This window comes from Azolla caroliniana, unplaced genomic scaffold, assembly GCF_043228905.1.
Source record: "Azolla caroliniana isolate FFs.n. ecotype wild unplaced genomic scaffold, voAzoCaro1.0.p SCAF_9, whole genome shotgun sequence".
NCBI classification, from domain to species: Eukaryota; Viridiplantae; Streptophyta; class Polypodiopsida; order Salviniales; family Salviniaceae; genus Azolla; species Azolla caroliniana.
Genome location: NW_028230444.1, coordinates 20,964,833 through 20,991,974, shown reverse-complemented (window position 1 = coordinate 20,991,974; position 27,142 = coordinate 20,964,833). Strand labels below are relative to the sequence as shown.

The 27,142-nt window shown below is 35.7% G+C and overlaps 2 protein-coding genes across 5 annotated transcripts; both read right to left on the bottom strand.

Moving 5' to 3' along the window:
• Positions 1-2,007: 2,007 nt before the first annotated feature.
• Positions 2,008-10,725, bottom strand: LOC147860575 (AMP deaminase-like). Of its 3 annotated transcripts, none has more exons than XM_087324970.1 (19): positions 10,233-10,725; positions 9,293-9,507; positions 8,925-9,129; positions 8,182-8,360; positions 7,926-7,977; positions 7,713-7,840; positions 7,445-7,624; positions 7,083-7,150; positions 6,860-7,002; positions 6,675-6,736; positions 6,180-6,293; positions 3,741-3,881; positions 3,426-3,578; positions 3,288-3,341; positions 3,104-3,214; positions 2,853-3,026; positions 2,450-2,530; positions 2,254-2,352; positions 2,008-2,165 (listed from the first exon to the last, which is right to left on the bottom strand). In XM_087324970.1, exons 1-19 carry the CDS (start codon positions 10,678-10,680, stop codon positions 2,097-2,099), a joined length of 2,676 nt encoding a protein of 891 aa, XP_087181096.1. In that variant the 5' UTR covers positions 10,681-10,725; the 3' UTR covers positions 2,008-2,096. The 3 variants fall into 3 exon arrangements, with proteins under 3 accessions (XP_087181096.1, XP_087181097.1, XP_087181098.1); XM_087324971.1 differs by having other exon boundaries at positions 7,713-7,837; XM_087324972.1 differs by having other exon boundaries at positions 7,713-7,837; positions 9,293-9,423.
• Positions 10,726-17,801: 7,076 nt separating this feature from the next.
• On the bottom strand, positions 17,802-21,830 carry LOC147860574 (NEP1-interacting protein-like 2). Of its 2 annotated transcripts, XM_087325094.1 has the most exons (6): positions 21,730-21,830; positions 20,763-21,026; positions 19,927-20,105; positions 19,330-19,413; positions 18,360-18,533; positions 17,802-18,042 (listed from the first exon to the last, which is right to left on the bottom strand). In XM_087325094.1, exons 2-6 carry the CDS (start codon positions 20,998-21,000, stop codon positions 17,917-17,919), a joined length of 801 nt encoding a protein of 266 aa, XP_087181220.1. In that variant the 5' UTR covers positions 21,001-21,026; positions 21,730-21,830; the 3' UTR covers positions 17,802-17,916. The 2 variants fall into 2 exon arrangements, with proteins under 2 accessions (XP_087181220.1, XP_087181219.1); XM_087325093.1 differs by lacking the exon at positions 21,730-21,830 and having other exon boundaries at positions 20,763-21,080.
• Positions 21,831-27,142: the final 5,312 nt, after the last annotated feature.

Genomic DNA, 27,142 nt, shown 5'->3' with positions numbered 1-27,142 from the left:
TTCCTAGATTAACACCTTATCAACCCTTCATAGAGTTGCCCCATATGGTCGAGTTGCACACTAGCCGCTCCTCATTTGGGGCGCTATCACAAAATGTGCACTCTAAGAGTAGATATCGGGATAGATTTACAAGTTGGGGCTGGTCATTGATTATATCTAACAAGTCAGTCATGGTGATCCAGGAGTCCCGTGTGGAAAAGACGCTCACTCAACAGATCAAGGTACACTGGGGATAATAGGTTGATGACCCCCAACATCTCTTATTGATGGAATCGTTTGGCACCTCGATGTCGACTCATCATATCCTAGGGCGATCCCATCTCAAAGTTTTCGAGCTTTGTCATGATACTTACATGGTTAAGACATTTCGATATTTCATAAAACATTAGAATTAGTTAGTCGGTCATTTTGGTGGCCTCAGATCTATAATTTTGTGGAAGATTATGTTTGCACATGTGATACTTATTGTCCAACAAAGATACATGGCAATCGCCCTTATGGACTATTGCATTCGTTACCAATTCCTAGACGACTATGCACAAGTGAGACACGATGTTGGAGCACAAGTGATGACACTAGTCTTACTATGCATATTTTGCACCAAATAAATTTGAAAAGCAATAGAACCACACTTGATATAATGCTCTACATATGATCACATGTTCAAACCCAACCCAATCATTGCACAAATTTCTCTAGCAATCACATAATGCACTCTCATTATGAAAAATCTCTAATATCAAGAGTTCCTACTCACTCCCATGTAATATACATGGAAACATTACATTTTTTTGGTCTTACATTGGTCATGTATGACCTATGACAATGATAATATCTCTCTCTCTCAACATATATTCCTCACTAGCAAGACCCTAAGGCAAACATGGCATTTACCAAACTTCATGTTTCCAACCAAAGCATAGTTCATAAGCTCCACCGAAGTCAATTTATATAGGACTCTCAATTTTATCTTGATTATCAACCATTGAATGGATACAACGCATAGTAATATCATGGACGGATTCATACATACACTAAATGGATAAACTAGACTTGCTATGCTAACATTCAAGTAAGACATTTTTATTGCATTAGCCAAATTAATCTTATATGCCAAATTTCCATGAAGCCATTATGTATTTTAGCCAAGCTCTTAAAGTGTTCCTTCCTAAATTGTACAAATCTTGTGTGAAGCAAAAATTTACCATCTTGAACTGATGTATACCCTGAGCCAAAAAACTAAAAAACTAAACCCCAAAGGTTAAACCATTTTGTGAAATGAAATAAATAATCTAATCTCATGCAAATCATTCATCCAAGCATTCTTGAACTGATGTATACCCTAAGCCAAAAAACTAAAAAACTAAAAAACTAAACCCCAAAGGTTAAACCATTTTGTGAAATAAATAATCTAATCTCATGCAAATCATTCATCCAAGCATTCCTACACCAAAACAAATCACACTTTATCTTTGTCAATTTTAAGGTTTAGACAAGTCAAGAAAAGCAATCTATCCATTTGGTTGCATTTACTTGGAGATTCTTGTAAATGCATTGTAATAAGAGTGCCTTATATATTTGTTTGATTGCATCCTAGGACAAGTTTTTTCCTGGGATGTTTTAGGGGTGACATGTCCCCAAAGCATATACTACTAAACCTTGAATCCCTAGACTTGCTTGCATGCTTTCATGACCAAATAAATAGTTTTTGCCCCACATTTTTCTAAGTGCCTATTGTTTAACTTAGTAAATGATTTCTTGCAAACATAACTTCTAACCACCTTTTGTTAACTTAGTAAATGCTCTCTTCCAAACAACCTCAAATCCTTACAAGACGAATTGCTTTTTGCCCCAAAGCATACTCCAAACTCCAAACTCTAAATTGATGTTCTATGTTGGCAAAATATGAGATGTGACATTCCCACATTGGAGAGTTGTTGATGTTAGTTACAAGCAGGTACTCCATATTGATGGTAATGAAAACGTATGTATGTGTAACGGAATAAAAACAAATACTAAAAAAGTTAAATTCAAAACAAGATTGAAGCTAAAAGTTGCACTCACGCTTATTCTCATCACACCTAGTGGAAACTTTTCTAAGGAAAGATTTCATGTGAAGCTGGTGCTGACCCAAGGTATACATATTGTAACTCATTTTTCAAGACCTGAAACCACCAAGAGTTGGGATCTTTCATGATTTGGCCATAAGATCTATTACCTATGATTGACATGTCCCGATGAATAGGTTCATACCTCATGACGAAATTCCACGCGCATATTGGGAACATTTGTTTTATGTATATCATTTCCTTCAGGACCTTTTTTATAGTAGTTGCTTCCGAGCCAATGTAGCTTCCATAACATAATCATTGGATAAAACATTGTTGAGCCATTGCTCCCTTACTAAAGAGAATTGCTAAAAAAAAGATTTGGATTCAAATCATAGTACCTTCAACGCATGTGAGAAACCTGATTGATACACTGAATTACGAGCAATTTCACATAAGTCGGATGCACTCAGCTTCCAAACCTGACAAGAAGATTTACTTGTTGGTGAATATACCAACTTAAACATGTGAAAAGTCTAGTTACCATCCACCTTAACTCTCATGCCACATCCATAGATGACTAACCGGAGAGCAAAGAGAATTGTCATGCATATGACATGGTTAAGGAGTATGTATTCATACTAGCACATGTAATTCTACTAAATATACTTGTGCAACAATACTATACTCCTCAACCAACAACACATGTAATTTTACACTTCTGTTAGATATATTCGCCATACATGCATGCTGGTAAAGAGATGTTTTTTCATAGATGCACAAATGAAGTTCGGCTAGAAATACCTGTGCCGCAATACTATACTCCTCGACTAATGGTTCTTTTGTTAGATGTATCTGGAGAGGGTCATCAGTTGAAAGAGAGACATTGAGGCCACGAGCAAAGAACATCGGAAAAGGATTTCGATGATAATCAAGAAAGAGAGAGTTATTGCTCAATGGTGACATGCATAAGCCGATCTGTCGAAGCCAATTCCACATAAACCTAAGCATTCAGAAAATATGGGGACAGACCTGTGCGTGTGTGTATAACTTACTTGGGCTAAGTAATATAAATACTGGAGTGCAGGCGACTTCCGCAAGTTGTTCCCATGTGCTATGTTATGAGATAGAAGAAAAGTGGCTGCAAGGTGATCAATGTCACCAGCCTAAATAAAACAAAATAAATTTCAATACTACCACTAAAAACTCCTTGCAATATACTCAATTTGTGAAACTCACTTCACCAGAGTGAGGTCGAAACTTGATTGTTGGCATCCCTTTTGACTCTCGAAGCTTTTGATCAATACCGAAGTTAGATAATATATGCCTTTCGAGTGTATTGATTTGAAAAGTTTCTATGCACAAAAGAACCCTTACCTTATTCAAGGTGTACAGATTTGCATAGATATAGTATGCATAATAAGAAAATGCAGGGTTGAAAATAATATCCCAAGAGAGAGGTGGTGGCATGTGCTTTGTTGGTCGTCTCTCCGGTTTGCTCTCATCATCAACTAAATCGAAACCTACCACCTGTGCATTACATAAAGATAATAATCACCTATCTAGAGTGCACAGGTTAAAGATAAATCAAATCCAATCTCAAGAAGAGAATAATTGAAGATATATATAAGTTTTCTGAATCAGTGAAAAGGTTTCAGAACTAAACCAAATTCAGAATTCCCTCAAGTATACCTGCTCAAGAAAAACATGCAGCTGAGGATGGGATCCTGGATTAACAGAAACTTCAAAGAGAGGAATAAAAATATTGTCCAGAATATTTTGAAATGAATGAGTGATTCCCATCTCTTTGTATACATTATATAACCGAGGGACCTGAAGCAAGCACATAGAATCTCTCTCTCTCTCTCTCTCTCTCTCTCTCTCTCTATGTATATATAGGAGACTCTTTGACTGCATATTTTACCCTGTAAACTAATGCCCTACCTTCCAACACATTCGAGTTTTGATTTCCTTAGAATCCAGTTCCTCATAGTTTATTGATGATTTGACGTCTATCATGAGTGCCCAATACCTTCACCTCTAACCAAGTTCTATCTTCAATCAACTTCCGATAGGCTTGAAGATTTGACGTCTATCATGAGTGCCCAATACCTTCACCTCTAACCAAGTTCTATCTCGATAGGCGCCATTGGTGTGCATTGCAAAGAATCTGATCATTCTCTTGCTATCAAACCACAAATCTTCCCCAGTTCATCTACCGTCATTCCCAGAATAGGGATAGCAAGAATAGGCAATGTACACAATGATAGTAAAACACGTTATCAAACAACAAATCTTCCCCAATTCATCTACCGTCATTTCCGGAATAGGGATAGCAGGAATAGGCAATGTAGACAACGATAGTAACACACGATCATTATCCAATAGGTATATGAAACTTGGTTCACATTGACCCGAAGTACATGATCTGCGACATGATTAAAATAGCATTCTACACAATTGCCAAGACAACCTTTGCCGTACAATTGAAATCAGATTAGAGACTTTCTTGCTCATCCCAATGTAAGAACCATGTAGATGCAAGGACCTGTGTCGGTAGAGCATTACATGAATATTGTCTGTGCTTTGGCGGTTGCCACTTACCAATCTCAAACTTCATTGCCAGAAAACCACTAAGTATTGAATCATAATGAATTCTAAGCATTTAAAAGACTGCGCAATATTCATACAATGCTACCAAAAAGATTCAATTCTCACTTTCGATTGATGGTATATCCCAATGGTTGTGGGATGAACCAAAAACCAGGTTACGGTGCCGAACTGCGCGCTAACCTAGATCCCACAAAGGGTGTGGATTGATTAAGATAATAGACGGTGGTCATGGAAGTCAAAATGTGCTAAAGAGTGTGTAACTCACCTGCCGAATCAACTAGAAAATGGATGGCCCTTAAGCGCACGACCTATACCCGGCCATTGGGATAAGTGTGAGGCCTCAATGAGTAGGAGGGCGTGGGGGTCGTGGTGCAGCTCTAGGCGTGAGCCCTAGTGAAACGACCCCCAAGGCAGATCTTGATGGTAGTAGCAAATATTCAAATGAGAACTTTGAAGACCAAAGTGGAGAAAGGTTCCATGTGAATATTGGGCATAGGTTAGTCCATGCTACCAAAAAACATACTATTTTTGCCCAACATTGAGTTCCTACACACCTTTTAAGAGGAGGTTAAATCAGAAACCATATAGCTTCCAATTTTAGTTGAGGTATGCTCACCCTAATTGCTTTGGGGCTCAAATATGACCCATGAAACCTAACTCGTAAGTGGTTTTCATTGCCTATGGTATGTATGGCAAAAAAATAGCAATCATAGGAGTCATTATTTTTGTATGCCAAGTAGTAAATGCTCAGGCCTAATGGCAAAACCTAAGCATCTATTATGTATTTAAATTATTATTGCATGTCCTGCTTTAAATCAAGTAGCAAATAGCCAGGCCTAAGATTTTCAATATACAAGTTTATTCAAGATTGTACCCAACTTTAAATATATAGATTATCCAAGATTGTCGTGATATTCCACTTAAGGAAAATTAACGTTGCATGTCATCCAAGATCAAAGAAATCTCTTTCAATGCATCTGATAAGTACTACTTTACACGTATTAATGTGTGACACTGATGTCAAGCCAAATATAATCGACTCTTCCATGGCTTAACTAACTATATTATCAGGTAGAACTTTCTAAAGCACGATTGAATTATCTGCTAATGCTCAAGCTATCGATAATGGGGAAGTCCAACAAGTTTGCCACATTATGGAAGTTATACATTGTAACAAAAATCGGGTGAGCAGCAATGGCAAACAATAATGGCCTCAACAAGCATCCTTGTTCTCACCACATCAAATGTATTGCCCTGATCACTCCACCATTTAGCATAACATGCAACACTGCACCTAATCACCACATGAAAGTGCGGCGTGATATCCTTGCACCAAAACCCATATGAAACATAAGTTGGTGACGTTGGGCAACAAATCCCCCCCCCCCCTCCCTTCTCTCTCTATCTCTCTAATTATTTGCCTGAATATGCATTCATTATTAACAAACTAACATGATCATATACCAGGAACAACAAATTGTAAGGTGCAAAAATGCCAAAAACATGTCCAAAACTTGCCTGAATCAACCAAACTACATTCTCGCCATATAATTCGTTATTAACAAACCAACTGGCTAGTTGATCCCATTCACTTTGTTTCCTTCCATATATTGAAATTCTATATTCGGCCATCTGCACCATCCATAATGAAAAACAAATTGGCAGAATCATACAAACAACCAAGGAACAAATAAAATTTCGCATTTACACTAATCAGCCAAATGGAACTCAATAGCACAACCCTCCTATGCCTCCTAGACTATTGAGTATTCCATATGCAAAAAAAACATTTTAAAAACCTTACAACTTCTCAGTGTCCCATTTCACATTTGCTCAATCCAGTCTACAACCATACTCTCTTTTAAACCAGACAATTTCACAGGTAACATACCATGTTTCTTTTGTCACCATTTACTTTATAAAGCTGACATAAATAACATATAATCAAATTCTAATGTAATTACGCATGCCTGATATTTCTTTTAATTCTGTATGTAATGTGATTACGCATGCCTGATATTTGCTTTGGGCCAAATCTTGGAATACTTGTTTTGTGACTTCTGCAAGGTACCGTCCTGCAGTGGAATACAAGTCTTCTCAAAGGACAAATCACAAATATTAACTACACAGTATGGCTACGTGAATTCCAAGTAGGTATATAGGATTTGAAACATTGAAATAATCATGAACGAATATACCTTGAATCAAATTATCCTGCTTCAAGAAAATTTCTCTCAGCCTGCTTTGCCCACACGGATTATATTTCAAGTTGAACTTATCAAAGCGGTGGAAAGTGTTTTTGTCGGCATGAACATCTAAGAGGTCTACATTTAGGTCATATCTAAAATACAACGTTGTAGAAAAATGTTAACATGGATGAGAAATTGTGTATTATTTGATTTTCAATGACTTTAAGCTTACCCAGTTAGATCTAGACTCTCAAAAACTTCTCTGAGTGTGAGATACTTGCCATCTCTGAAGATTACAACCTGAGTAATTGCAAATTAATAAATTACAATTTTGTAAGCTTTCTGTTATTTAATTCAATGGTATCCAGACAGCAGCCACAGTATTCCACAAGAGAAATGCATCAAACCAGTTTCAATCCACAATTACTTCTAAAATAAGAAAATCACTGCATTATCTTCTTCAGCATAGAAAGACTATTTCTTTAAACACAAAAGAAATGCAGAAAACCTGCTCCATTCAGCAATTATTACTACATTAAGCTAATCATTGCATTATCTTTTTAAGCGTGGAAGGATGTTTCTCTAAAAACTTGCCTCATCTGGATCCTTTCGCAGCTTGGATTTGATAAAACGCAGAAGATGTTTTTGATTCATGCACGAAGAATGGTGTACATGAGTGTCAACCTTCCGAACATTATAAAAATCACGATGAGGAGCACTTTTCTGAGCCAAAAACTCTCTGTCGGCATTCAGCATTAGGTGCAGGCTGAATTTCTGTTGTCCCACATTATTAGAAATTCCAAGGCATTAGACTTGCTCTTTGTTTTTCAATCCAAATAACCATGAACCTTTTTCCTTCTACCTGCTCAAGTAAACGAAGACGATGATGGCAAAGTGTACGAACATTCCCTAATGAGATAATTTTCAGAATTCGATGCAGATCAGTAAAAAAATCTGTTGCACATAGTACTGGAAATAGTTCTTCTCCTGCTATGGAAATACCCAGTCATTTTCCATAATCTTTATTCATTCGTATGGCATACTTTTTAAATTTATACGCTTAAAGGATGCTTACCATCTTCGTCTGCATAGACATGCATAACTCCATCTATCATCCGAAAAATATGCTGCAAGAATTTCTCAGTTCAAATTCATGACAGAGCTAAAGGGAGAAGAAAATGAAAACTCAGACTAGCCTCGGAGAAGATAAAAGGGACTAAACTTCCCAGTTGAAATCCATGAAGAAGATAAAGAAAGGAGAAAAAAGAATCTACAACAAAAACTAGAAGAAAGGCTAAAAATATTGAAATCACTAAATTATTCGATCTCACCTTTGACGGTGGTTTTTGCTCGTAGTAGAAAGGATCTGGATTTGGCATTGTACAGGTCGGATCTGTTATGTGCCCTTTATCCCATGGAGAGGATCCTTCACAGTAAACATACTTCTCCCGCAGTGCAAGACATTCTTGCATCAACCTACACACATCCTGCTCTTCTATAGATGGTGCCTCTGCAAATAGTTAATTGTCTCTCATTAGGCTGCACCTCTTATCAATGTGCAGAAGGATAAATGGATAAAAGAAAAATAAGATCACGCTTGTCTAAAACATCCATAGTATATTCATATTAGAAAACAGAAAACATTCCTTGGTTCTGTAAGGTTCACAAATGGGAAGCTTAGGCAAACGTAAAACAGAAGAATAATGTCCCATCAGTTTAAGATCATACTGATAGAAGTTTAAACCTAGGAAGAAAGACCTAACCAAAGTCAGTCGTCTTCTTTAATCATGTTAACATGCTACATAGGGACTGTATAGTTCTTGGATCAAGATTACTTCAATTTTATTCACATTGATAACAGCTTAACCACAATCACATAAGGTGTTCATCATAGTGTGTCTTCAAACCCTTCATTAAGAAATCTGGTGGCACAGTGGGCATCGGATGGGATTTTAAGTGTCACAATCTTGAGCAAGCCTGCACCTTGATTGTTGTAGTGGATACCAGTAAGGCAAGGAAAGACAGTCCAAACACATAATTCTCTAGTCCCTCAAGATAGAAGGAAAACAAATACCAATTGGAGAAAATTGAAGCCGCACAAAGGTTTCTTGCTCAGGCTCTTTTCGAAGGATATCTGCAGCCACTGGATCAGGTGGATGAACACCATGAATATTTTCAGATATACTGTGGGATCTGGTAATTACACTATTTCCTTTCCTTTCACTGACGCTATTCATTGCTTCATCATTAGTGTTTATTGACGATTTTACGGCATCTCCCTGCCAACATTCATGCATGGACAATATTTAAGCAGAGTGAATGTGTGAATATACAAAAACCTCAAATTCTCTCTGAACATGCAATGTGTCAAAATCTTCAAAAATTTCTCATATCTCTACGGAACATTCAAAAATTTCTCAAAATCTTCCCATATCAACATACCTTTCTTAATAGTTCGTCAGCCAAGACAAGATCTTGTTCCGGCTCATCGTAGTCAAATGGTTGTTCATCCTCTTCATTCATCATGTCTTCCGCATCTGAGCCTTCCATGCTATCAAATCCACTCCCACATACTGGAGATTTAGGTGTATTTGACCTAAGAATGGTGTTTGACATGGACGAAATCCTTCTGGGTGGACTCAAATGATTGTTAATACCTATAATTTGATAGATTCCATCCAATTTTCATCTATTAAAAAAACTATTTTCCATGTATTATCAATGTTATCTAAACATGTACTTTCAAGGTTTTCCGAAGATTCAATATGCATGTTTTGAAGGAAGTAAATAGATAGGTTCCATCGGATATTTTACCATCACAAATGATTTTCACACTGTCAGATTTTGTGGAGATTCAAATTTGTTTCTTTAAGTTGAAATCTGAATGTTTTACGAAAGATTCATATGCAGGTTTTACAGTAATTTGTTAAATAAAACGTTGAAAGCAAGCATATTTGTGTTTTGAATGTTTTCATAAAGATTCAGCATGCATGACGTATAGAAATTCTTCCAAGTCTAAAGTTCAAAGAAAGCATGTTTGTACTATGAATGCCTTCTAAAGATTCAATATGAATGACTTTAAGCATTACAGCTTGGCAAGTACAAAGCTCAAACATTGTAGGGGTACCTTCTCTTTTTGTTTAAAATGTGAGTGTTTTCTTAAAGATTGATACTCTATCATGCTTGGGAGCATTAACTCAACATAAAAAAAAATCAAAAGAGTATGTTTGATTGACGCAGTTCAATTAATGTTCAAAATCTTCTTAAAGATTACAGTGCATCATGCTTGGAAGCATTAATTCAAGAAAAAGGCTAACACCACAAGGATGTTCTTAGTGAGTTGATGCTCAAAAGGAACGGAAACAATTTGTAATAGGTATACCTTCTTTGTCTATCTGAACTCTTGGAAGACCCGGAGGTATAGCTGAGCTTAACATGTTTAAATGGGAGCCGAGCTGAATAGGTCGAAGACATGTGTTACTTTCTTGTTCTTGCCTTTTATTAGAGCCTCTCTGCATCTTAATACATTGAGAATCCTTATTAGATTGTAGTGCTAAAGGTTCTTGTAAGGAACCCCAGCTTCTATCTTTGCTAGAAGAATGACTTTTATGGTGTTTAGGTCTAGTTGGTCTCCTCATGTTGTTCTCTTCAATGTTTGAAGAACAAGTACTATGATCACTGTTTAATCCTTTCATCATTCTATCTTCATTTATAATTTGTTCTATAGCACGCTTATGAAGCCAAAATGCAGAAATCGCCACAATTGTTGCACTTGCAAAAGCTGTGGCTGCCATTGCAGTCCAATAATCTAATTTCTGAGAAAGATCCATGGCCGCCCAAATGTTGGCTGAAACACAATTATGACTTGGGGTAAATAAAAATCTTCAGAATAATTCTCGAACACAACTCAAAGAATCCAGCTTCTGATGAAAATGGAGAAACTTTAAGAGAATGAAGGTAAAAGCCTCAGATTTCTTTCACATGAAAGAACAAGAATACAATTTCTGATATGGCAGAAGACACAAAGATGGAGAGAAAAGGCAAAACATTATAATTTCTTTTTCAAAGACCAAGAACCCAATTGGCGAATTAGGGCAGTTGAAACTCGAGATGGAGTGACTTCTTATGAGGATTTAAGATAAAATCTCCAGACTTCCAGAGAGAACCATCAAGAATCCAGTTTCTAATATGATCGAAACAATGAAGAGGTATCTGAGACTTCGTAGACGATTTAAGTCAAAATCTTTATACTTCTCAAACAAAAGATCAGGAATCCAATACCTGCTATGTGTGGGACAAATGAGGATGAAGAGAATCTGCGGATGTAAAATCTTTAGACTTGTCAAACCAAAGGACGAAAATCCACCGATTCGGAGAAGCATCCGTGACAGCTGAAACAATGAAGATGAGTAAATTCTTCGGAAAAATAAGTTAAAAACCTTCCAAGTTTGCCAACAAAAGATGAAGAATTCAACTAATTGGAGAAACAATGTTCATGGCCGCAACAGCGGAGTGAGAAAGAAAGAATGAAAGATATATTAACGTCTTCTAAGACCAAAATTGGCCCACAAATTTAACATATTATCCAGAATTCTCAAATGAAAGAAAAAAAAAGATCAGTCCAATTTCGGATGGCCCAATAAACAACTAAGATGAAGATTAAACGTTTGCAATGGAAGAACTTAAAATCCTCGGACATCTCAAAATGAGAGGCCAAATTAGAAATCTAATTTTCTGGGAAGTATCTTAGCTATGGAAATCACAGATCACTATTATAAAATACTACAGTCTCCACGACTCACAATCCAATCAATCTCGAAAAGCAAGAGGCATTTACGGAGGAAACAGAAGCTAAGGTGCCGAATCAGAGGATTTAACGTAAAACTAATCAGATTTTTCTGAAAAACAATAAACCAATTTTCAATAAGAAACTATAATATCCATAGCCATGAGAAAGTCCACAGAAAAGAAAATTACGCTACGAATTTCAATCTGCGATGATTCCTCAACAAGATTGATGAAGGAAAAATAAGCTAATGTTTCCTGGCCAATCTCTGATGCTTTCCCAACAGGATTATTGAAGTAGAGAATTACCAGAGTTTCTCACCAGCAGTATTATTTTAGTCTTAACATCACGAGAAGCATCAATGGAGGAGTTTGAGATGAAGAAGAAATTAAATGGATCACACACAATCTGCCGACAAAAACCGAGATTGAAGCCAAAAAAGGAAGTCAGAAAAGAAAGTCTAGCGAGCCTGCATACAATTCTTAAGTGCTTACACAAGAAGCCGGACTTCAATCAAACGATAAGCAGAAAGAAAGCTGAAGGGTTTTTCTTTCTTTTTTAGGGATTAAAAGCTTTCTTCAGACTTCTTAGAACAGAAGGCAGAAAGACAAAACACAAACACAGAGCAGAGACGAGATTGTGTGTACAACATTCTGCATGTCTAAAATCAGATGAATCGATGTATTATTCTATATCAGGTAAGGTAATGGCCCACTTCCTTATTTTGGAAAGAAAACCAGACACATATACACATACACATACACATACACATATACATATACATATACACCACAAACACAAACAAAATGACCACACCCTTGTCTCACTCTTATCACCTATGTCATATATATATATATATATTTATTTATTTATTTATTTATTTATTTATTTATTTAAGACTTTTGTTGAACTGGTGGTCCTTGTCATGATCAAGATCTTGGTCTTGGTCTTGGCCTTGATTTTTCTCCTAGTTCTGGTCTTGGTCCTCGTCTTGACCCTAATTTTGGTCTTGGGCTTGGGCTTGCGCTTGGGTTGATCTTGTTCTTGGTCTTGGTTCTAGTCTTGGTCTTTGGTCTTTATCTTGGTTCTGGTCTTTGTCTTGATCTTGCTCTTAGTTCTGGTCCTGGTCCTAATTTTGGTCTTGTACTTGATCTTGCTCTTAGTTATGGTCTTTGGTCTTTGGTCTTTGGTCTTCGGTCTTTATCTTGATTCTGGACTTCGTCTTGATCTTGCTCTTAGTTCTAGTCCTGGTCCTAATTTTGGTCTTGGACTTGATCTTGCTCCTAGTTATGGTCTTGGTCCTAATTTTGGTCTTGGTCTTTGGTCTTTCTCTTGGTTCTGGTCTTGGTTCTGGTCTTGGTCTCGGTCTTTGGTCTTTCTCTTTGGTCTTTCTCTTGGTCCTAGTCCTGGTCTTGGTCTTTGGTCTTTCTCTTGGTCTTGGTCTTGGTCATGTGGTCATGTGCTCTAAGTTTGGATCCAAGACTCAGTTTGTTGCTCGTAACATGAATGTGTCCTCAACATCACCTTCAATTGTAGGTTTTTTGGGTTGCTACCTAAGAGGGATTTCAGACTTCCCACATTAGGTTTGGAATTGGTATTTACTACCAGTGCACATCAGTTATGGGCTTGCACTTTTTTGGCTGTGGGGCACATATCATTGGTAAAGCTGTGTCTTGCAAAATCAACGTAATGGTTCAAATCTTTAGCAAATAGATGGGACGTTGCATTCATGATTGTGACTCTGTGCAAATATTAATTTAAGACCAACTATACTATGTTTTTCATCCTAAGAATCAACACGTTTTCCATAATGTAAAGAGCGACAACAATAGCATTGCCCTTTGAAAGGCAACACTAACATTTCTAAAAGTCATGTTGGTTCCAACGGAAGAAATGATGATTAAAGTATGAATGACATGAAAACAACATATGCACACTAGAAATGACCCTTTTGAGGTATTGTTTTCCATCAAGCACTCCCTATTTGAATAGATGGATTATCATTTTGACAAGTTTAGTTTGAATACATTATGGCAAAGATCATGATACCTATGAAAAAGGAATGGTACTTTCCTATCCAAGTAATTTGCAATTTTTTGTCAATTTTGGGTTTTTTAACAAAAACAATTCGTCACTTTTTGTGCATTTAAGTCATACAACAAGAGTTATGGTCTTCTAGATAGATTTTTTTCATCATGGTCACAAGAACAGAAACATCACTAACTTGTATAATGTTCTTAAGTAGAGATTTATCCATAACCCATCAATAAAAATTCACAAAAAAAAAAATGTGAAGTCCATCATTGCATGATATTTTTGTCATTCATAATACCATGATGAATACAATCTAATAGCGATGCAATTGTGGTTTCTTCTTCTCTACAATCGAAAGACCAAATCATGATAACTGCAAACCAAAACATTGCCCTTAAAATAAGGTTTATGTTCTTATCCGTGTTAGTCTGTGTATTATCTCTGATCCAGACCTTCATATGCTTGATCAATATACTTCCACACCATTTCAATGGAAAAAAGTTGGGATTGCATGCCAATAATGTAGTAGTGATGTCATTTGGTCTCCTTCCTCAACTCCAAGAAGAGAAGTCATTTTCTAAATAGATGGTCCCAACATACAAGCATAGTCAAAACCAATCTATCATATGGGGATATTTTAAGATATTATTGAAGGGCAATGATTACTTATAGCGTGGTGTATGGCAAAAATTGTTAGCATGCAACTAAAATTATGAAGCTTTTTTTGTGATGAGCACTAGTGAATACCCATTGGTTAAGTGTGCTCATGGTTGTGGTCATTGCCAAGTGTTCATTGTTTCGGTTTGAGATATGGCCCTTCATTCCATCTCCATGTGCTATGTTTTTCGCTACTTCCCAAGAGGGATTCAAATTTCCCAAATTAGTTTTAGAATTGGTATTTCCTATTAATGCAAATCTATCATCACGCCACTTTTTGCAAAGAAGAGACATTGAACGTTGCAAAAACTATGTGACTTAAACTGCGATGTTTCGTGCCACCAACAAAAAAAAAAGATGACGGTTCAACACTAGAACATGAGAGAAATCAGCTTTTAGTGTCACGTATTAAAAAATGTATGCATGAAAGACAACTCTACTCCCTCCCATCAACCCTTCATAGAGTGCTCCCCGAACACCAAGCTCTTTTCCTCCTCAATTGGCTATAAGTATTTTCTTTCTCCATTACATGCATGTATCGTGTATGCATACATACACGATGCGTGCATGTAATGCATGCATGCATACACATATTTCACACAATGATCATACACTCAATCATATGCACATACAAACATAAATGCAAACAATTATATATATATATATATACATACAATCATAGAACATAATATTCGTGTTCGTGCAAGCATTCAAACGTTTGGAAACCAACACGTTTGAAATGGGAAAATTACATTATCTATTTTGTTTTTTAATTACCACTATAATCCAGCTCAACCTAGTGGTAAGGAGTCGTGCTATTGCTGTTTATGTCTTGGGTTCGATTCCCAATTTTCTCATCTCTTTCTCTCTCTCATTAGTACCATGTCATAGCAACATTTTATGTTAGTGTTATAATAGTTTTTTTCTTTTATTTTTTTATTGTTAGAACTAAGCACAACCTAGTGGTAACTTGTTGTGCTACTATTACTTGTGTCTTGGGTTCAATTCCCAACTTTCTCATATCTTCTTGTTAGTGTCATGTTCCTTTTTCTTCTTTTTCTTTCTTTCTTTGTTATTAGAAATTAGCTCACCTGAGTGGTAAGTTGTTATGCTACTACTGCCTATGTCATGGCAAAATTTTATGTTAGTGTCATGTTCCTTTTTCTTTCTTTCTTTCTTTCTTTCTTTCTTTGTTATTAGAAATTAGGTCACCCTAGTGGTAAGTTGTTATGCTGCCTATGTCATGTTTTCTTCATATTCTCGAATATACGTTTTATGAGTTTTTGAACGTTTTATTATAATTTATAATGACATATTTTGATTCAATATTTATAGTTCATACTCATTTTTTTGTAAAGTTTTAAAGTGAGGATGATAGAGATGTCTTGATTTGCATCCCAAAAGTATGCATGTGATAAAATGCAAATATTGCAACCATACTTATGTTGGTGGTTCACAATGGATTAGAGTCCACTTATTGGGATTGAGAGTGAATCAATATATAATATAGACCCTAGTCAATCCAATCCAACTTGTCAATCCATCCAACTTTGAGATGATTTACTATACACGTTTGATTGAATCATTCTCGAATGTGAATGCACGCATGATACATATGGTTCATTCTATGCATACAATCATACGTAATCATACACATTCAATCATTCAAACGTAAATACGCATTTGCCATTGTACATATATATACCCATAGGTACACACAAACAATGTAGACTTAATTGTACATACATACGCATACACTCATACGTTCAATCATAAAATCGTACAAACATGCATGCATTCATGTATACATATACACACACATACATAGGAGCATTGCATGCATACATACATACATATACATGAACACATCCGTACAAACATTGCATGCATGCAAGCATATGCACATGCATGTGCACGTGCAAACACACACACTCACACAAATATGATCATACATGCATACCAACATTTATTTCGATGAATATGAAACCATCTAATGATTTACTGACAACTATACCAACACACAGACTCTTTTTCGTCTCAAGAATTCGTTATCAACAAACTTAGGCATTCAATTGCAGCCACACCAGACTAACAAATTGTTCTCGTTCATTCAAACATATCTGAAACAAGAGGTAAAGCTTTGTGTGCCTTGCAAATCAATGTAATGCTTCAACATTTATAAATAAGATGAAGTGCATCATTGCGTAATACTCATGAAATGTCTTCTTGCATCTGTAGTGCCATGATGAATAGAATCCAATAACTATGAAGTTGTGGTTGCATCTTCTCTATGTTGTTGAAACACAAAATCATGATACTTGTAAACCATAACATTGCCCTTAAAAGTAGATTTCGATTCTTATTAGTGTATGTACTACCTCTAACCAAACACTTCTTATGCTTGACAAATATCCTTCCACACAATAGAAAATTTAGAATTGCGTGCCAATAATGTAGTATTAATTAATGTCATTGGGTATACTTCCTCCAACTCCAAGAAAGTCACTTTCTTAATAGATTGTTCCAACATACATTAAACATGAGACGTATCGTCTTGGAATATTATAAAATATTAATAAAGGTGAATGATTACTTCCAAGCACACAACAAGAATTGTTAAGCATGCTGCTAAATTTATGAAATTTTTTAACAATGAGCACATGCACATGCTCATTGGTTTAGTTTTTCTATGGGGCAATAAGCCCTTGGAATAATTGATCGGATACAAATGGAATGGGACATCTAGCGCCTCTCTCTTATGTATAACATTACTTTCTCGTAGTTAACTTAAATGTTTCTTTTCAAACTATGGCAAATTCAATTTGCTTTGGGAGTATTCTAGATTAAAATTACCATGATGTGACATCTACATAAATTTACAACATTCCCCTAAGCCCTGCATGTTGACAGAAATGCAAGGTCACATTTACACAAAACAGAATGTGAGTCATTAGCTGTTTTTAGCATATCACAATAGCCAATGACGGAAAGGGTTTTGAAGATGGGCAATATAACCTATAAATATTGACAATAACTCAACAATATGTTACAGTAATTACGAGAGATAGATTAGAATAAGGTCACTAAGTTTGCTCAGTACCATATTTTCTTAATTTCTTGACATTTGAGCATATGCAATGCTCTATAGTATAATCTATATATGATTGTATTGTTCGAAACATTTTACAACGTATGCCTTTTGATTGATCTCTACTTTATGTGTACCTTTTATACTATGATAGTATTCATAGCACACATTTACTTTCCAGTTGAATATTTATGTCATGATAATTAAGTTTCAATATTTTTTGCATAATCCTCTCTGGTTTTGGTTTCCACAAGGTATTGATGGCTAGCAACTACATTATTGCATATTGAGGTATATTGGGCATCTGTTGTTGCAATACTACATATATATAAGGGTAGAGAGCAAGAGAGAGATAGACTATTCTGCTAAGCTTCTTCGGAAAGGGAGTGAGGGAAATGAGATGACTTCTCTTCAAAAGAAAGAAAAAAGGGGGGATCAAATTTTTATGCTCACTTAGTATCCACAGCCGTGCCTTGAAAGCAAGTTAGGGAATCGGTATAATTAGTGCATACATTGTCGGCAAACCGGACAAACCACATGCTTCATGAGCCATCGGTCCACGCAACTCAAATGGAAGGTATGGTTACATGGAGGTAATGTCCGTCCAATATCTCCTTCCTCTAGCTCCTGCATTACAGTAAGGAAATCACGGGATTAACACGCAGGATGCGATCCATCATATAATCGACAACAAACTATACCAATCTACCAATATAAATCTGAGGATTTTCAGCAAAAAAGCAATCCACATTTTGAGAAATTACACCCCACTTCGGAATTTTGTAAAATGCAAACAGCAATTAAAGCGTTATTACTGAGAAGCATTGCAAAAAAGGGAAAGCTGATTTAGAAATGTTCAAATTTTGGTTAAATGAAGACATCAAAATGGAACTAAAAAAACATTAAGAGATTTTCAGAGTGTCTGTCGATGTTGTTGTCACTACCTGCAAGCATATGGCACAACATATGGCATCGCCAGAGGCATCCACGAGGTTGCCACGTGTAATTACATGCTGTGGAAGAGTCTTGAGGAACTCATCAGATGCGCCTTTTATTCTTCCATCGGATGGAATGAACATCTCATATAGCTCTTCGTAGCTCATTTCCGCAAAGTTTACCTGCCCAGAATGAAACAAAGTCAAACCTCATATCACACCCTTCCCTTAACATAATGGGCTTATCCTAGTGATAAAACATTAGGTTATCAACAAGGCCTTTCATCCATCACTACACTCACTACTCTCTCCCGGGGGTTCTATAGGTCATTTTTTACCTCGGAGGAAAATAATGAAGTCAAAAATATCTACCTCCGTGAATGTATTATTAACAGACATATAGTTTTTATTTAGGCAAAATGCAGTGTGACGTCAGATCGCACAATAAAATATTGTCGGTGGAAAACAAGAAATCATTTCATTCTGAAGAAAAGAAAAATATCCCCAAGCTTCCATGCTTTAAAAGAGATTGAAAAACCTTGTGAAGATTAAGAAGTGTCGAATGCGTTTTTCAACAGTCATAAAAATGTATGATTACAAGTAGGGTCGATAATTTTTCATGGTACATAAATTCTTTCCCATGTTAGAAAGAATTATCACAATTGTTCATCTAAAATATCACTTTCGGAAGCCTCAAATTGAAATTAGATAATTCTAGTTCGATTAGCAGACAGACTGCTTTATTCATAGTGAAAAATCATCCTAGTAAAAAAACAACTCTCAAGGAAATAAGAATATCTCCATTGTTATATGAGTCTCTAAGAGCTTGCAGAAGATAGCATTACTTATACAGGCAATCCTTTTCTCACAGAATCTCGATACAAACAAAACTTATCTGGTAATATAGCATGCCATAATGTTAAACTTTGAATCCTAGAGATTATACGTGACTTGTAAATGGATATGTTACAGAGCCAACCTGCCATCGTTGGGTGGCGGAGATTGCAGGGGCTAGAAAACCTTGAACAAACCTTCCACTTAAAATGTCGTCAAGGAAATTACTCTGCATAAAACAAATCGCATATATGGCTCTTAGCTTAAACAGCATGTGTATTGCTGTTATGCACAAAAAGCATCTAAACAAATAGTATATGAAGTGTTGTTAATGCATAAATTTGTATATGCATAAATTGTAAAGGCGTGGCTCTTTATGCATGAGAAAACATCTAAACAAATAGCAATTGGATAGCGCTCCCAGCATAAAAGAACATCTAAACATATGGTATATGCATCATACTGTATGCATAAAAGATCATTTAAATAAAAAGGCAGTGTATTGCTAAACATATAGTAAATGTATTGCTCTTTATGCATAAAAACTTCTGAACAAATCAGAACTGGATTTCTATTTAAGAATAGAAGAATGCCTAAACAAATAGTATATGTATTTCTCTTTATGCATAAAAAAGCATCTAATCAAAGAAATAGTATGGTAATCATTGCTCCTTAATCATAAAAAAGAATCTCTGGGGCCTAATTAAATTTGTTCTACAAAGAAATAGTGCATTCAACTGACCATAGATGGAAGCGAGATGGGCATCGACCGTTGAGAGTGCCAATAAGCTCGTGAAGCTTCGAGTACTTCCACCGAGAGTACTGCCCCAGCCACAGCACCCAAACCTGCCCCTCGTAACAGCCCACATTGGGCAGCACGCCCGGCCAAAGCCCCAGTAATTGCACCTGAGACTGCACCCACTGCCCACAAAAAAATAAACACATATGAATTAGCAAATATAATTACAAATTACAACAAAAATAAGACATTTTTGAATGCAAACATTGTTCAGGCACCCCTCTTTGTTTGGAATATCAACCCTTACGAGCAAACTAAAACAAATAATATGCTCTTGTTTTTATGATGAGTAGCATAAATGGGTTAAAATTTTATTGCTACAACAAATGTGATGTAAATTGCTTTGAGTTCAGTGATTACATTATCTAAAGAAATAAATATGTATATATATAATCACGTATACATAATTACATATAGTTCTTAAGCATTTGAATCATGGTCATGTCCTCGATAAATATAGTTCTTAAATCAACATTGTTGATGTTTAGCCAAGATAAATTAGCATTGCCACATGTTTACATGGGAAGCCTGTTCCAATACAGGAACATAACAAGCTAGCGCAAAGATTAACATTTGCAAATTCATATGAGCTGTGATCCTCCATAGAAAGAAATTAGCAAAGATAAACTAGATTCCTTTCTTATCCACCAAAGATCAGCTTGGCTATAATCACATGGCATGATGATTCTTCATTGGAGGAAATAATTAAGTAAGGCCATAGAGGATGATTTTTCACGGAAGAAAAAGAATTGGAAAGGACAGGTGTAATTTCTTGTTACCTAGAGCAAAGGTACCGGTCACAGCGCCTGATAGCATGTTTTGGAGAAACCCTGAGAGTCGGCATATAGAGAAAGAACGACCATATGTGAGGAACCACGAGAATCCAGGTCTCGTTGTGTAGCACATAGAACAAACCTCATCCAAATCTTGGTTATGGAAGGTGCAAGAACTGCAAACCCACACATCTTCCTCTTCCTCTTCTTGTTCTTCTTCTTCTTCTTGTTCGTGTTCATCCATAGCAAAGACGAATTCCTAAAGAAAACCTGGGTCCAACAAACAGGTGAAATAAAAGAGGGGTAGAAGGAAGCAGGAAGAAGGAAGAGAGAGAAAGGAAGAAGGAAAAAGGAGCAAAAAGAATGTGGGCAAGAATGAAGGGTGTTAGAGAGGTTGGAATGGGGTTGCAAGATTCATTTGAAATCCCATTTCAAAACCTCATATAATCTGATGAAACCTCCATGATTCCATCAAAAAATCCTATATATATATATATATATATATATCAATTTGTATATGAAGCATCCATTACAGAACAGACATCCATGGACGAATGTGAGGTATGCGGATATGGATGGAGGAGGAATTACATATATATATATATATATATATATATATATATATGTATATGTATATGTATATGGAGATTTCTACACAGATTGCAGAGATACAGTGAAGGTTTCTTGAGATGGATCTTATGATGAAGCAGAGCCCAAGACTTGAGACATAGAGAGAGAGAGAGAGAGAGAGAGAGAGAAACAGAGAGAAAAGGGAGGGACTCAAAAAAGGATGGAAGGAAATGGATAAATAAAAGCTATGTATATCATGTGTATATAATCTATATATATATACGCATGTACGTATATATATACGTATACATACGGTCGTATGTGCAGCCCACATATACGATTATGCAGTATAATCGCAAGCCAAGAAACAGGGGAAAGAGAGAGAGAGAGAGACAGAGAGTACCGTTCCAAGAGTTGAACGTGCCACGTCAGCCCTCGCCATGGTTCGTGGCATTTTCTGAGATTGTGAAGGAGCCATCACTGGAAAAAAAACAAAACAAAAAAAGCAGCTCTTGTCGATACATACATACATACATATTATTTACTTACCTTCGATTTCTCTGTCTCTGTCTCTGTTCTCTTGTCTCTGTCTCCGTTTCTATCTCTGTCTCTCTCTCTCTCTCTCTCTCTCTCTGATGGCAGGGAGAAAAAGCAGACGGATTATCTCTTCTTCTTCTTTCTTCTTCTTCTTCTTCTTCTTCTTCTTCTTCTCCACACACAGACACAGTGGGACCAAAATTAGGGTTCTGCAAAATACTCTCTCTGACAGGGGATAAGGATAGGATGGTCATGGTCATGGCCATGGTCATGGTCATGGTCATGATGGTCATGGTCATGGCCATGATGGTCGTGGTCATGTTCATGATGGTCATGGCCATGGTCATAATCATAGTATGAACCATCCGTGCATTCGCATTCGAGAATGGTTCAAATACTCGAGTAATGGTCATGGTCATGTTCATTATGGTCATGGCCATCGTAATAATCATAGTATGAACCATCCGTGCATTCTCATTCGAGAATGGTTCATTTTATTTCGAGTATGGTACACTCCAGAAGTATTGTAAATACCATACGTGCATTCGCATTCGAGAATGGTTCATTTATTTCGAGTATTGTAAACACGGGAAGTATTGTAAATACCATACTTTTTGTATTCATTATTTATTATAATTTATAAGTAAATTTTTTTTAAAGGTAAGAAAGTTAACGTAAAAAGTGTTAAAAAAGAAAAAACATAAGAATGTTTTGATAAAATATGCACTCGTTTTCATTCGTATGAAAAAGAATGTTTGCCAATGCGTTCGAGTATATTACGTGCTATGGTCATGATCATGATCATGATGGCCAGCCATGCACTCGGAAAATGGGCGCCCGCCCGTCCCACAACTCTTGTGGACATCTCTTTCACACAAATCATCATCATCATATAGAAATAAGAGTTGTTTTTATTGTTTGTCGAAGAAACTCATCCCAGTATACTTCCCTACTCCTTGATCACGTGTACTTCTAACCCGCAATGGAACATAACACGATATTAACATGAATGGAAGGAATCCTAAATACTACTCCTTAAGAAGAGGTTGACAATCGTGGACATGCATCAAGGGATATGTGTATTTTTTTTTATTGAGCCGTGGACATGCTTCTAGGGATGTGTGCACTTTTATCGAGTCTTGGACACGCTTCAAGGATATGTGTATTATTATTATTATTGAGTTGTGGACATGCTTCAAGGGATATGTGTATTATTATTATTATTATTATTATTATTATTATTATTATTATTATTATTATTATTATTATTATTGAGTTGTGGACATGCTTTAAGGATATGTGTATTATTGTTTTTGAGTCGTGGACAAGCTTCAAGTATATGTGTATTATTATTATTGAGTCGTGGACATGCTTCGAGGATATGTATATTATTATTGAGCAGACTCCTTACATTCCTTAGATTTTGCTTCCTTTTATGTAGTGACCCGTTGTATATACATAACAAATCTCCTCGTACAAGAGAGTTATAATAAAATCTCTTTATTTAGTGACCCATCGTACATAACAGAGCTCCTTGTATGAGGGAGTTATAATAAAATAATGGTCGGTTTCTTCTCCTTAACACATTTCAACCAATATATTGATAACTTGTATGGGTGGTTTCATCTCATCTATCATCACATGCCTTATGTTGGTTTAACTTAAACGCACCAATTTCGCTCAAGTTCATATCTATTTAAAATTTGAGTTGGCATTTGATCACCATTGAACAAACAAAGATACATTTGATGTGTGTGGATGTGATCCACTTGACCGTTAATAACTTGCCTTAGCAACGTACACATGCACAAAACAACGAAATTTATTAAGATAATATAAGAAATGCATGGCAAGCTTCAAGCACATGTATCCGAGTTTCATTCACAATATAAGTCTTCATATTCCTTCAAATATGTTATCTTTTCCTACATGTCATGCTACACATATAAACCTCTCGACAAAGTTACGAGAGTGATGGCCATTTCTTCTCTTGTATTTTGAATGAGTATAGAAATATCGTGGGTGGTCAACTCATCGCATTCAGCCCATATATGATACCTACATATGTGTGGATGCATGGCGGAAATCATTTGTATTATTGTTTGTTGTTGCAAAATTAAGATACTTATTTTGATGTGAACTTCTCCTCCAACATTATTGTCATATATTCAATTTACACCACAAACGAGAGTTCTCAAAAGAGACCGAAACAAACTTACAAAATTAGCCATTCCTCAACTTAGCAATGATACCCTTAATTTCCTTGATGTTGAGTGAGCTTCTCTCAAATAGACAAAAATAGTATGAAAGTGGAGTTAAACCTAAGAATAGACGTTATGCATCACATGCATTTCAAGGGGAGGTCGAACCAGTGGCCACGAGACATTGAACACATTTCAAGTTAAAAAAGAGTGGAAGTCCTATCACATGAATATAATCAAAGGAGCTTGAATGAACTTTTTGTGTGGGTTGAGTTATGTAGTCCATCATAGAAAATCATTCATGTTTTTTCGTTGGGATTAGTAGATTGTCAATTAGATCAGCTATATCAATTATGTCATCAAAGAATGGGTTTGCAAATTCCCAAAGTCATATTACAACATTGTTTCTTCATCAATAAATCACATAAGTCATGAATCATGTATACAATCTCACATAGAAAAAAATGTCACACGATTACTTCAATCCCATATTATGTGTTTCAATAATTTGATTATTGAAGTCAATTGTCGATTAGGAATGGTGGCCAACATGCGCATAACATTGTAAGCATGTGTTATCATCTTTCAACCTCGCTTTCTTACACGTGAATGTTGGACTTTGACATTGTATCAAATTCATTTCAATGTACGAATACAGTCGAGAGAATGTAAAGTTCAAGTTATATAGTTTGATATGAAAAAAAACATACAAAATAAAGTCAAGAGAAATCAAGCCACAATGTGTTTAAACACATTATGAAAGCATTCAATTATGTGTTAGAGATGACCCTCGATGCATTGACTATTTTTCATCACGCATGCCTTCCAGAAAGCTACATAAAAATCACCATATATGTTGTCATAGTATAAGATATATTATAATAGTAAAACATGATGGTTAGGCTTTAGTGATATTCTTTTTTTATTAAGGTTTGCATTTAGTAGAATGTGTCCTTAGTCTTTCTAGAAGTCAAATAGGGGTGGAGGGATTATGATAAATCCTTGTGTTATAACCTATCAATGTTTCATGCCTAAGTGCATCATTTCACATACATGCACAATTATATCCACAAACATTAGGACCTACATAAAATGATATTATTTAATTAGATTTTTTTGATTAATAATTATTGTTGCTCATTAGCAACTAATGCATTATCATTTGCATTCACTTAGTTTTAGAATTCATTCCATATTTTATGGCTTTGTTGCATTATAATTTATAACTATATATGTTACGAAAACAATGATCTACCCCAAATCGTTACGGGTAGTTTTGATATTATTCTTAAGTATTAGGGGCATGTCTAAGGCTTTTGTTTTCTCCTCGTGGGGGTTTGATTGCCATCAACATCTCCCCAAGGGTAGTGATAGGAGCTGAAGTCCAAGACTATAAGTTATAACATATAAAACATACCCACCTTGAATTTGTTATGATTGTATTAGAGCAAAAAATTGACCTTGAAGCTTGTATTCATCATTTGCATGTAAACATGTTGTATATGCATTGCATGCATCTTGGACCTTCCGTATCTTGAACTTATATATAGCTTAAGAATGAACCCATAAAACTCTTTTAACATTTCATCATTCAACATCCATGTATTGTGGGCTTCGGTGCCGAATATGCAGGATTTAAGATTGTTAAAGATAATGTAAGGCTTCAATTTTCTACATTACGCTAAAGTTAAGTTTCCTAAAGGGCTAAAATAATAAACCACAATCATCAAGCAATGCAATAATTAATGTTCTCGTATTTCTTGTATAAGAAATAGGAGGGTTTGATCTAGTCAAATAAATTTTCCACCTACAAACTTTGCCATATAAGAAATAGGAGGGTCGATCAATTCAAATATTTTGTCCGACTTCAATAATAAGAAAAAGGAGCAAGATGCTTGAAAAAATAGGATATTTCAAACTTTCATATTGACAAATGGATCATTATGTTAGATGCATTCTATTTTCTTAATTCGGCTATGCCGACTTGTGTGCCATGGAAATTTTACATGTAAAGCCATTATATTAGGAGCACGACTATTGGCATGTATGATCAAGCCAAACATAAAGTTAAGTATATGCAACAATGAACCCATTGCTTTCTATATTGAAGCATTGTATAACCAATAATTTGCTCAACTAAATTTTGTATGTAGTCAATGCTTCAAATTACAAAACACCATTGAAAATATTAAATAAAGAGGGGGTCAAACCGTCATGTTGATATGAAAAATTAGTGACATGATATTTTGTAGACGGGCCCCAAAAACATACTTAAGATCGTTAGCATTGTCGCATGGTTCACCACTACTTTGAATTATGTAAGCACTACACACAAGGTGATGTCCTTGAAGAGCAAAAAACAATATAGACATTCCAATGCACATCTACCATTTGACTTATGCTCATCTTATTTCCATATGATATTCACCATATCTAGTGTAGAACCCTAAAACTTAAGCTTTGCTTTATATCTCCCTTGCTGGTTTAGATTATGCTCTACTCTCTCTAGACCATCTCTACGTTATCTTACATAGCATATTGCTTTTGTATTTGCCAAAATCCCACACTTTTTTTCTCAATTAATCTACTAAAAAAACTTTATTTAGTGTGCTAAAGAAGAAATGCATAACTGATTCAAAACAATTTGGTGGTAATTAAGGGAAGGCCACAATTTGTAATTGACATTCATTGAGGACGCAAATTGTTTCATTCATAGCATCTTCTTCAATTAATCATTTCATTAGCAACACATCACTTGATTAACTTATTTACAACACATCACTTGATTAACAAAGGAGGTTGCAAATGCTATTGCTATGAGACATGGTTTGATGCAAAAAACATTGATACCTTTGAAACCACAAATAGATATTGATAAACCTCAAATATGGCAATTGGTAAGTAGTATCACAATTTGGTATATTTGGAAGGCTCAATGTTTGAAGATATTTCAAAATGCGACTGAAAGACCTACCTAAATAATTTATAGGATTTGGACAAAGATTGTGCATAATCTCAAAGGTTCTTTGGATAATATAAAAGGTAATACGCAACATGCAAAGCTTGAACGATTGGAGT